General features: G+C 35.3%; 2 protein-coding genes across 4 annotated transcripts; both read right to left on the reverse strand.

Moving 5' to 3' along the window:
* Positions 1 to 31: 31 nt before the first annotated feature.
* On the reverse strand, positions 32 to 3552 carry LOC140791461 (probable fatty acyl-CoA reductase 4). Its single transcript, XM_073142056.1, has 10 exons — positions 3368 to 3552; positions 3160 to 3263; positions 1913 to 2115; positions 1712 to 1812; positions 1423 to 1609; positions 1127 to 1288; positions 935 to 1016; positions 576 to 845; positions 354 to 478; positions 32 to 269 (listed from the first exon to the last, which is right to left on the reverse strand). Exons 1-10 carry the CDS (start codon positions 3444 to 3446, stop codon positions 110 to 112), a joined length of 1473 nt encoding a protein of 490 aa, XP_072998157.1. The 5' UTR covers positions 3447 to 3552; the 3' UTR covers positions 32 to 109.
* Positions 3553 to 5395: 1843 nt separating this feature from the next.
* Positions 5396 to 9159, reverse strand: LOC140798255 (probable fatty acyl-CoA reductase 4). Of its 3 annotated transcripts, none has more exons than XM_073152058.1 (10): positions 9026 to 9159; positions 8815 to 8918; positions 8499 to 8701; positions 7179 to 7279; positions 6859 to 7051; positions 6597 to 6758; positions 6410 to 6491; positions 6027 to 6290; positions 5814 to 5938; positions 5396 to 5750 (listed from the first exon to the last, which is right to left on the reverse strand). In XM_073152058.1, the coding sequence occupies exons 1-10, from the start codon at positions 9120 to 9122 to the stop codon at positions 5594 to 5596; spliced, it is 1488 nt and encodes a 495-aa protein (XP_073008159.1). In that variant the 5' UTR covers positions 9123 to 9159; the 3' UTR covers positions 5396 to 5593. The 3 variants fall into 3 exon arrangements, with proteins under 3 accessions (XP_073008159.1, XP_073008175.1, XP_073008168.1); XM_073152067.1 differs by having other exon boundaries at positions 5629 to 5750; positions 5810 to 5938; XM_073152074.1 differs by lacking the exon at positions 9026 to 9159 and having other exon boundaries at positions 8775 to 8902.
* Positions 9160 to 12096: the final 2937 nt, after the last annotated feature.

A 12096-nucleotide genomic window follows, 5' to 3' on the forward strand; every position in this document is an offset into this window, starting at 1 on the left:
ATTAAAACAATATTATTAGATTATTGTTCCGTAATACAAGTACAAAAGTGCACAGTGGCAAAGAGGGTCACAACTTCATTCCACGTATATTCAAAATTAGTAATATACATCACTTGCTCTTTTCTTTAATGCCATACTTAATGACTGCTGGGATGTGGATGCTTCTCATGTACTCTTCCCATTTGATGCACTCTGTGTCAATGGGAATCAACTCCCTATCCTTCTCCTTCATTGAAAGCATAAGCTTTTGCATGTTATGGTCATCAAACCTGCATCCTCGTTGATCAACAACATCAATGTAGCAGTGCAATATAATTAAGCGTATGGCATCAATTGCTTGACTAATTAATTACCTTCCATGGAAGAAAGCAAAATGCTTGTAGGCTTTGGCTACTCTTAGCGCACGGTTGTAAATTCTATTTAGATGATCGTATCGGCTTCGCATCCCAGAATGTAATAGTCCTACCAGGCGCATAGCCTTTGAAAGAAGAGAACATTAATTAATTATTAACTGATGCTAAAAGTATTAATTATATGTGCATGCAATAAAGTTATTAATTAAACTAGCTAGCTACCTGAAGAGGTACTTTATATCCTATGGCCATATACAATTGGAAAAGGGCCATTGTTGAGATGTAATAAGGTTTGGTCACCATGATGGTGCTTCCATCTTTATTAGTGTAGGGCTTCTCCAAAAAGTAGTTATAAACAACACTGGATAATTCTTCAAGTGTCACAGGATTATGCGCCGATGAGCCTAACTGGTAGATGAACGCCGACGACGATTCACCGGAGTGGGCGGTCATGACTGCGATCATAGCATTCGCCACCATGTCTCCAGGGATCTACGCAAGAGATCAGTACATCATAATAAGTCATAGGTTACTGACATTTAATTTGTTGTATCATGGGGTACGTGTGGAAGATGACATACTAAGTCCACAATTGTTGTGACATTTGCAGGCAATCCTTTTGTATGGCCCATGGCAAAGCTTGCGATTAATTCATCGATGGTTCTGCGATGATCATTAGTCTAATTTCAGGAAAAGATCATGCATATATAGGAGTGCATAAATGAAAGGATTAACACACATGTAGGACTAGTTTTTTTTTTCCAAGACTTAACCTTACTCCCTCTATCCAACCGGAAAATGGTTCCTTGCAAGTACTTATAGTCATGGTCGGCCGGAAAATAACAATGGGAAGGCGCGATATTAGGTCGTAACAAAGCAATTCGCCCATCGCCTTCGTCAATGTATAGGTGTTAGGCCATCCAAAGTAATGAGCCCTAGTTAAACCAGAAAATCCATTAGGAGTCAGAAAAAAGAAGCATAACATATGAACATGTAAGTGTTAATTAAAAGTGTGAAATTCTTCTACGTATCTAAGAAAACTTAGACTTCTTTATTTAACTATATATACCTTGTCATGCCTAGATCTCTCATGGAATACTTTATAGTATCTTCTGAAGCATTCTCTTCTGCTAGCTCTTTTAGTTTAGCTTGTGCTAGCTTTAGCTCTTCCACAGCATTCAAGGTTGGGCCTCCATCGATAGCCTTAACCACCGGTTCTTCAAGTATGATGCCAGAATTTTCTCTTGTGACATAGGCTGGAAACATAAGAACAATTAATGCGTGCATATATAAAAACATAGATCATGGATCTGAGATGTCCATAGATCATATGTAACTAAAGATTAATGTTCACTCACCAGTAGAAACTTGGAGAAGCTTCTTCAATTTCACACACTTCATTGCAAATTCCAAAACATTTTTCACCCCAAAAGTATTGATGCTCAAAGCTACATCATACCTATAAACATTTAGGACAAAAAAAAATTATATCTAATTTATAGTGACTTATAAGAGGTCGACATATAATTGCAAATTAATGCTTGTAAATCGTTGTTGACCTTTCTAAGAAGCTTGTGTCTGCAGCTAAATTGACGATGACATCTATTTCCTTCCATAATGCATCTGTGAGTTCTCTATCATTTATTCCCATATTCTCAGAAGCAATATCTCCTGCCACCGGTTGCACTTTGGACCAAAAATAGGATTGGAATTCCTCTTGATATTTCTCTCGCAGGATTTGGAACACATCCATTTGCATAACCTAGAGATGAAAGATTCAGTTTTAGTTTTAAATTTGAAACTTTAATTTACTACGGGTAAATATAAATTATTGGTTTTCGACTGAAGTTTTTGTTTCAGATAATTTATTTTTAGTGATGGACTTTTCATATGTAAAATTGTTTCTAATATTATTTAACAATGTTCCTATGGATTGCATCATTAACTTGATGGCATATTAACTTTGCTTCAGTAGAAAGTCATGCCTATTAATAAATCATAAGTTCCAGGTCTAACATTGATCAGTTTAAGGTTTTTGCTCATGTCCTGGCAACCAATGTAGCAAATAAAATGTTAAAAGAAAAAGTCATGCAGCAAGATCAAGAGAGTTAGATTTATTTTAGAAAAAGTAGTACTTTTTTCATCTTGTATTTTCTTGAATTTACGCTTCACACTATCTTAAAAACACTCTTTCTTAATAAAATTGATGAAAATGTATCTAAAATAAAATGATACCTCAAAATCAAACTTAATTTTCTGAAAATACACTGTTATATTTGTAAGAGAAATCCGTCTTAGCGAAGTTGACTGTATCTTGAGAAGAAAGTCTATCAGAATATTCTTATGTTGATAGAAGTTTTTCTGAGATTAAAATTCAAAACGTGGGCTTTATGTAAATCTTGTTGATTCACCAACTAACTTAAAAGATTAAGTTAGTTAGAAAACTATAGTTTTTATATTTTACTATTCTTTCTCACTTGGGAGCTAAGATGTTTTGATAGGTTAGCTAAAGAAGTGGGCTTGATATAAACTGATACGTGTTATTATATTTTAAACAATAGATAAATTTTACATGATTCTAAACTCAAAGATCTCGTCTTTGATAATACCTCATCTAATAGTATAACAGTTTAGAATAGTTGTTAAGTTAACCGATTAAACATTTGTAAAGATATAATTAAGGAGCGAAACATAATTTTTCTCTCTATTTTTTGTAGGCCTGCAATATTTTTCTTACTCTTGGTTTAAGCTGATAGATGATAGACTAACAAACACATAATGCCTTAAGAATTTTCTTGTACATTACCTCAGCATCCACACGCTTCTTGGCAGAAGCATCATCCTTAGCACGCACCAGCAGGAAAAGCTTCTTAACCTTAGGTTGCGTTCGAAGAACCTTCTCAATAAAAACTTCATGCAAAAATAAATTCAAACAAAAGATTACGATCAAAATTTTTGTTTAACAACAATAGAAGCTAGTTAACTATTAAAGAGACTGCAAGAGATTGTATTACTCTTTGCTATAAACCCAGTGGAGCCCGTAACAAATATGCTCTTGTCTTCAAGATACTCTGCAACGCCACCAAACTCCATTGTGATTCTCTTCTTTTGCTTCCCAGTTCTTAATTCATATGGACTTGGGAAAGGACTTAAAAGTATATATATAGAGAGATAGAGAGAGAGAGAGAGAGAGAGAGAGAGAGAGGCAGTTATTGGAGCTTTGAATGTGTCAATATAGAGTTAAAGAAAACCATTTGCAACTAAGCCACTGGGTTCCTCTTGTCTTCTTGACTATCTGATACAATGGCTGGCAACCGGAATCCCATGTTGATTGTGGTATCTAGCTTTAAATCAATCACAACCAGCTAATATATATATATATTTGTATATATATATACGTATGTGGAGTTGACTATGGGCAAGCCCACAGAGGAAGTAAGTTAAATTAACTTTACAAATTAAGTTAATTAAGAGTTAGGGACATACTAACAACCTTCCTATCACTTGGATTCTGATGCATGGCTTAGATTCGTTAGTTGATATTTAAGTAGGAAATTAAGTGATGCCACTAGAAATTAATTAGGGTAGTTGATGTTTGATTAATTAAGCCAGAAAAATTAATGTCATCACTCCGAGCACTTAATTTAAACGTGACAACATCCAATCAAAGAGGCGGAAAAACTTATGTTGTTAGATGAATGCAGAGACCGTATCATTTCGTTTTCTATTTATCTTTGTCTTTAAAAATTGAAAGCTGATAACAGATCATTAAGATAAATACACCTAGATCTTCTAAATTATTATCCATTTAATATTTTCCATTGCGAGTGATATTAGACAATTTGGTGAGTGAAAATATTACAAAATATAAATAAGATAATCTATATAAAAATAGGAGATATTTTAAATGGTCTAGCTGTAATTTTTTTTTAAATGATAAAAATACCCCCTGTATAAATATTTTGGGTTAGAACTTAGAATTGGTTTCCAATGGTATATAAAGCATTGGCACATTAATTCGAAATAATCTGCGATACTTACAATGTCGTATATATATATATATATATATATATATATATATATATATATAATTGTTCAGCTTAATTATTTTAGTCGAACCTCGTAGTTTTGTTTTAGGTAAAGGAATGAATACGTTCGTGGGACGAACATCAACACCACACACAGTTTAGATGTCAACTTTGTAATGGCAAACAAATACTTCTGTGAATCTTTTCACAGTTATGGCGAGCAATTAATTCCTTGCATCGATTAGACGTCACGTTTTCTTTTTCTAAGCTTTGGTTAATTATTTGCCACTACAAACATGCTACTCTAAAATCAGCCATAATTTTCTTCATTATTGGCGGCGTTTTCTATAATCGTGATAATTTTTTTTAAAAAAATATTTTTTTATGATTACTTTTATCACCTGATAGTTAATTGATATATTGTTTTATAAAAAATATAAATTTTAAATATTTTTATAATTTATCAAAGACATCTTATATTTCTTCTTTATCATTATTCATATTGTTAGGTTATGTAAATTAACTTAACTTATCTAACAAAACAATATACAGAACCCTTTTATAAGTGTTGTACAACGCATAGTTAATTCATGTACATTACCTCTATCTTAAAAATAATGCACGATGGTTTTTTGCTTTAATTATCTCCGGCTCTAATAAAAAATTTAAGGTTAGTTTTGTTTAAGGTAGAAGACTGCTTTCGTGAGCACAACATCAACACCTAATTCTAGTTAGATGTCAACTTCGTGCTGGTAAACAGATATTTCTGTCAATCTCTTCACAGTTATAGCTAACAATTCACGCCTTGATTACATCGATCAGCTATGACTGCACGTTTTTTCTAAGCTGTGGTTATAGACTTCATTCCGCTGCAGTTGAATCCAACTATGAAATTAATTATTCGAGCTAAGTTCTTTAATGCATGGCCTCCTAGCTAGCTACTTGATTCCAACGGAACTAAGTACTTTGATTATTAATAGATCTTCAAACTATTGAAAAGAGAAATTTGACTGCAATTATAAGTAGAGAGATACTTTGGCATTCTCATCTTTTCCGTCATTCCACTTTGTAATACAGGTATAACAATGTGTGAATATATGCATAAGAATTGCTTTATCTCTTCTTTTTTTCTCCAAAACTTTTTTTTTTTTCTTCTTGTACTTGGGTAGAATTGCAATTCATATCCATGTATCCCATCACATTGTTTATAATTCATTTTCTCTCTTTTATTCCATACTTGAAGAGACCTGGGATGTGAATGTTTATGATGTACTCGTCCCATTTGATGCACTTGGTGTCAGTGGGAATCAACTCCCTATCCTTCTCCTTCATTAAAAGTATAAGCTTTTGCATGTTGTGGTTATCAAACCTGCATGCCCACCAAAGTTAATTACTCATCACTAACATTAAAAGAATATATTTACATACCAACCTTCCATGGTAGAAAGTAAATGGCTCGTAGGCTTTGGCCACTCTCAATACATAACCATACGCTCTATTGAGTTGATTGTATTTGCTACTCATCGGAGGATGAAGAACACCTAGTACGCGCAAAGCCTTCATAAAGAAATATTAATGGTCATGAAATATTTTATATAAGTTGTAATAAATTAAATTTATAAACTGCGATCATCGACATATTAACCTGAAGTGGTACTATGAGCAGTAGTGACATGCAAATTCGGAAGGCAGCCATTGTTGTCGCTTGAGCTTGCTTTACCTTGATGATACTTCCATCTCTTTTAGTGAAGGGATTCTGCAAGCAGTACCTATAAGCCATGCTGTTGAATTCGCCAATCGTCAGTGGATTCTGCAGTGAGGAGCCAATCTGGTAGATGAACGACAATGATTCATGAGAATGAGCGGCCAGGATCGCCATCATAGCATTCACTACCGTGTCCCCAGGGACCTGATCATCGAAATGTTATCATGAACAACGCTAACATTGTGCATGCATGCAAGAAATTATACAACAACGTATTTGTGTATGGTGGGGAAGATGGCACGCATATATGTATACATACATACCAAGTCCAAGATTGAAGTGCAATCTGCAGGAAAGTATTTTACATATCCCATGGCGAAGTTGGTGATATACGTATCAATTGTTCTGCATGTAATTTTTTTTTTCTCCATAAAATATATTGAAACGTACGATAGAGCAACGTAATAGAAACATAGATCATGGTTGCAACTTTTGGGTTATTATGTTAACCTGACTCCCTCTATCCATCCAGGAAATGGCTCCTTGTAAGTACTCGTAATCATGGTGGGGCGCAAAATTACAAGAGGAAGGCGTGATGCAAAGGGATAGGCGAGAAATTCTCCCATCGCCTTGGTAAATCTATAAGTGTTGGACCATCCAAACAGGAGAGCCCTGGTTCAAAAGGAATTAGTGTACGTCTTTGGAGCAATCTTTGGCGTAATAATAGTCATAATATATTTTTACAGGATGTGATTGACTAAGTTGTTCGTACCTTTTCTGTCCTAGTTCTTTCATAGCAATTTTTATAGCGTCTTGTGAAGCTTCGTTACGAGTTAACTCCTCTAGTGTTTGTTGTGCCAATGCCATCTCTGCCTCAATATCCAACTTGGAACATCCATTAAAGGCCTTATCCAAAGAAAGTGGTTCTTCAAGTATGACTCCTTTTTTTGCCGTATTCACATATGCTGGCGAATAAGAACAATAATAAGCACCTTGTGGGGGAAAACGAATTATAACTGGAATAGAAAGTGTATTCCTTATAAAGAACTATAATAATAATAATAATAATAATAATATCAATGGAGCACTTACCAGTTGAAATATGTAGAAGCATCTTCAAATTGATACATTTCATGGCAAAAACTAGAACATTTTTTACCCCAAAAGTGTTGATGCTCAAAGCTGTGTCATACCTACCATCACGCATATAAAGATGATTTTGTTAGCACTTGTAATTGGCAAATTTGTGACAAAACAAAATCATATGAGTTGTAACATATTAGTTTGAATTGTAAAGACCAAATGCACATTGTAGAAGAAAAGAAGTGTTTCCGTTCGAACAGGATTAGTCTGTTCCAACGGATCCTCCCACGCAGCGCTATTTTCATAAGTATGGGAAAGACGTTCAAACGGATTCCCAAAACGATGTTGCGTTCAAACGAGATGCGCAACAAGGAACAAGTGCAAATCAAACGTTGGAATAACGTTAGAATGAGATTTTCTAGAGAGCACTCTGTATCCAACGTTGGAAAAGCGTTCGGACGGAATTTTTCAAAAAACACTCTATATCCTACATCGGAAAAACGTTCGAATGATATTTTTCAGAGAGCTCACTGTATCCAATGTGGGAAGACATTCGAACGAACCAGTTGAAGACTTCAAAAGTTGGAAGAGTGTTCAAACGAAATATGTGGAACGTCATTGATTGGAACCCAAACCGTTCAAATGGACCAGATCACGTATGAACGATTTTGTTTGCTCCTATTGGTTTTGGTTAGGTTTTTCTAGCAAGCAAACTTTCTAGGATATAAAAGGGATCTTGAAAAAGGTTGGGCACCACTCTAGGCAGCTGAAGTGAGACCAAAGGGAAGAGTAGTGAGCTCCTGGAAGTGCTTAAAGTTTTGAAGGCATTAAGGTCATTCCATACCAATCTTGTCCAAGATTGAAGAAGACATTTTGAGATAGCCTCAAGAGTCACTGAGGCTAAGTTACAACCTTAGGGGTCAACTAGGTTGTGAGCCAAGCACAAGAGGCGATGTATTGAGGGGGGAGTCATGCAAAACACTATCGTGACAATTACAGTAATTATAATCAAGTTGTAAGTATTTTTGTAACCGCAATATTCATAGTGCTTGGTTTTACCTTATGAAAGAGGTACGTGGTTTTTTAATCCTCGGTTGGCAAAGGTTTTTTCCATGTTAAATTTGCTTTGTTTGTGAATGCATCGTTATTATCTTATGCTTAGTAAAGTGTCATTAGTAGTAGTCCTTATCTAGTGAGGGTCTAGTTTTCTTTCAGATTTACTAATAAACTTTTATACTTTAAAGGAACCTACTCTCTCTCTCTCTCTATATATATATATATATGATGATGATGAATGATGACGAGGATGGTGATATGAGAAAAGAGTACCTATCAATGAAACTTGTAGTTGCAGCAGAATTGACGATAACATCTATCTCATCCCAGAGGAATTCTCTAAGTTCGCCATCATTTATTCCCAAATTCTCAGAAGAAATATCCCCTGCCACAGGATGCACTTTGGCCCAGAAAAATGACGAAAAGTTCTTTCCATGCTTCTCTCGCAGGACGTTGAACAATTCAATTTCCATAACCTAGAGAAATTTACGAATGGTTAGTTTCAGTAGCTACTCATTTATAATTTGATCCTTGCTAGTTTTTTATTACTCTTATTTTGCTGGCTATCTAATTGACTATGATAATAGACCTCAGCCTCCACGCGTTGCTTGGCACAAACATCATTCTTAGCTCGCACCAACAAGAAAAGCTTCTTTACTTTTGGCTGGATTCTTAACACCTTCTCCACAAAGACTTCATGCAGAAATGAATTGAAACAGAGGATTAATATCAATCTATAGATAATTACCAAGAAACAATTAGATAGGAAGAGAAGCAATGCATGAGATTAATTGCGTTACTCTTTGCTATAAACCCGGTGGAACCAGTGACTAACACGCTCTTGTCTTCAATATACTTTGCAACACCATCGATCTGATCCATATCAATGTTGGACATATTACTAATACCTGCTCTAATGTGCTTCAGCTCTTGATTGGATTTTTTTTTTTCCTCAGTATTTGGAGCATGGAGATGGGTTTATATAGGAATAAGTTTGACTCGATCGATCAACTCCATAATAACTTCGATATTGGCAATATTGGAGAAGCATGAGTACAGGCGACATGTCTATTCTTTCGTCAATCGTGAATTTAATTCCAGAAAACGATGCACTGCCTACTTTTTAAAACTCATATTTGCGTTATGCATTCAATGGATATATAGTTGATCTGCAGCTTAATGTTCATGTACTCAAATATATACTTTGTCAAATTTGTGTACTTTGGTTGGCTATGTATGTCCAACTTAGCAAGCTATTGACGGTGAATTATTATCGATGAGATTGAGCTAATTAATTTCTTCCTAATTACTAAGACACGCCATAATTAACTTAGCTTATTTAACGGTACGTTTTAATTAGGTGGAGAAACAATTGTTGGCTTGAAGAGCATTGGTTTGGTTTAATTAGGTTGCCACATAAACGCATTAGTGGAGAAACATTGTTTGTCTTGAAGAGGATTAGAGGAGAAATTAACATTATTTATTGCCACTGTTTAATTAGGTTGGCACATAAGAGGGGATCCACAGCCCAAGCTCGATCCAATTGCCAACATAAATTTTGTCGAAAGATCATCACCCCAAGCTCGATCCAAACATTTAAATTGATGTAAATCAAGAGGACACAATTCCAAAATAATTATCTTTGAATGGGTCAGTAGGATGCTCCAACCTGCAACCTAGCATTAGGAAAAGCAATGACGGCAGCTGCCCAAAATAGTTACTATGTGTTTGTCATTCTATTCCCAAATAATGATTTGGAAGCAAAAGGAGGATCTAATAAGATATCTTCACATGAAACTTGACGAGACGATAATTAATTTCTCCCTAACTCCTAAGACACGGCATAATTAATTAACTTAGTTTATTTGGAAGCATTCATTTGGTGAAATTTCCTAAAGATGGTAATATGATTATAAGACATTAACAATTTCTTGGTAACATAGTAAGGCCTATAAAATTTCTCACTTGCTCTTTGTTTTGAACTCGCTATGGAATGAATGTGAATATGTATTAAGTACTCATCCCAATTGATGAACGTGATGTTGAGGTCGATCCACCTCTTCTTCTTCTTCTTCTTCTTCTTTCAAGAATAGTCCGCAGGTAAAGTTTCATTCAATTCGTTAAGAAGGCCTGATACATAAACATGGAATAATTGCATCCCCAATTGTAAATAAAAGTGAAGCTCGAGTTACAAGAAGTATTGAGGGGTGGATCCAGGCAGCCCTCGCATGAACAATTTTCTGACGACATAAGCTGTATCCTGTGTCACAAGAGAGATACGAGCAGATATCTGTCAAGAATCATAGGTTTTGGATCTTACCATTTCAATGTAATCAGAGTAGGTAAAACTGAGCTTTCATATCATAGAAACAGCACCAAAGTATTTACCAATATTAAAACAAGAAACACCTTTAACTCAGGAAGCTCACCAGTTGAAATATGGAGATAATCAAAAAAGAATATATATATATATATATATATATATATATATATATATATATATGTGGAAGAACTGTACATTGACAATAAGATCCATTTCCTTTCATTTCATAGGACTGTAAAAGAAATATATCCTGTCACTGGGTACACTTTGGCTCAAAAATATTTTAAACAACTCCATCTGCGAAACCTAGAAATGGGAGATGCCGATAATTGAATTAATCGATAGCTTTTCTAATCAGTAGTCTATTAGTATCTTGTGATATTTGCTCCATGAAATCTAACATTATTATGGGTTGCAGCTAACTAATTAACCAGGAGTTCGAACTAATGAAGTCAGATACCTTTCAGCCACTGGGATTTTATAAACACAAATGTGCCTACCTAATTAAGTACAGTAACTGGATTAAATTCCCATCACATCTATTAATTCGAAGGACAAGCATGGCTTAATCCCTATATCATCACCACTCTTCTTATAATTATTTGTCGTACCGTGTCGAATTTTAATTTGTAAAATAAGGGTCAATTTAGCAGTAACAAGCTTGTTGCATTCAAAGCTTTAATTAAGAAAAATAAAACAATCTGATTAAAGAGAAGCCTACAAATCTCGCGATGGTTGCATGCAGGAAGCGTACCTTGTGGAAGGAGATGGTTATGAAGTGCCCAAATGGTCCAATTGGCCCAATTGGCTTTAGAGCTTGCAATCTTTGTGGAATTGGATTTGGCTGCGTTTTATAATGTGTATGAATGACAACAAGAGGTGCAGGACGGAGAAAGAAAGCATTGTTAACGAGAAATGAGGCTCGAAAAATGCACCACAAAAATATTGGCAAGTATAATTGTAGACCCAGCAGAAATAATCCTGCTAAGAGCAGTTCCGCAGCCCAAGCTCGATCTAAATGCCAACAACCGCATTCCAAGATGGCCAATGCATAAATTTGACGAAAGATCAGCAACCCAAACTCGATCCAAACACTAACAAGAGCATCACAGGTTAAATTGATGTAACAAATATGCAGCTCCATTTGGCAACCAAGATCATCAAGAAGGCACAATTCCAAAATAATTCTTTGAATGGATCGGTAGGATGCTCCAACCAACCTAGCAATAGCAATAGCAAAAGAAAGACGGTACCTGCCCAAATTAGTTGCTTATTGGATTCCGGGTTTCTTCCCACAACCTGCTTGTGAGCAGCTGAAAGGATATCCTCACTTAACTGTCAATGCTGATTCCAGAATATTAGGCCCCTCTGTTGAAGTTTGGGTTAAATTCAGATTTCAGTATTTTGCAGGCTTGCTGTGCCAGTGCATTTGAACACCCCCAGGACTCGTTCTAACGCAGTTTCCAGACAGAGGCTATTGATGCAGGCGTTCGATCGCGAATCTAAACCCGAGAGCAAACTTGATGTAGGTGTTCGAATCCTGTTCTA

This window comes from Typha latifolia, chromosome 1 (genome assembly GCF_019914945.1).
Source record: "Typha latifolia isolate L0001 chromosome 1, TyphaL0001v2, whole genome shotgun sequence".
Taxonomy (NCBI): domain Eukaryota; kingdom Viridiplantae; phylum Streptophyta; class Magnoliopsida; order Poales; family Typhaceae; genus Typha; species Typha latifolia.

What these genes read in the sequence shown, in the direction of transcription:
- LOC140791461 (XM_073142056.1), bottom strand. Translation starts at nt 3,446, where the DNA reads ATGGAGTTTGGTGGCGTTGCAGAGTATCTTGAAGACAAGAGCATATTT. An exon ending in AGAGATCTAGGCATGACAAG is followed by an intron (nt 1,289 to 1,422) that starts GTATATATAGTT and finishes TGGTTTAACTAG; the next exon opens with GGCTCATTACTTTGGATGGC. An exon ending in GATATAAAGTACCTCTTCAG is followed by an intron (nt 479 to 575) that starts GTAGCTAGCTAG and finishes CTTCTTTCAAAG; the next exon opens with GCTATGCGCCTGGTAGGACT.
- LOC140798255 (XM_073152058.1), bottom strand. Translation starts at nt 9,122, where the DNA reads ATGTCCAACATTGATATGGATCAGATCGATGGTGTTGCAAAGTATATT. An exon ending in AAAGAACTAGGACAGAAAAG is followed by an intron (nt 6,759 to 6,858) that starts GTACGAACAACT and finishes CTTTTGAACCAG; the next exon opens with GGCTCTCCTGTTTGGATGGT. An exon ending in GGATGGATAGAGGGAGTCAG is followed by an intron (nt 6,492 to 6,596) that starts GTTAACATAATA and finishes AATTACATGCAG; the next exon opens with AACAATTGATACGTATATCA.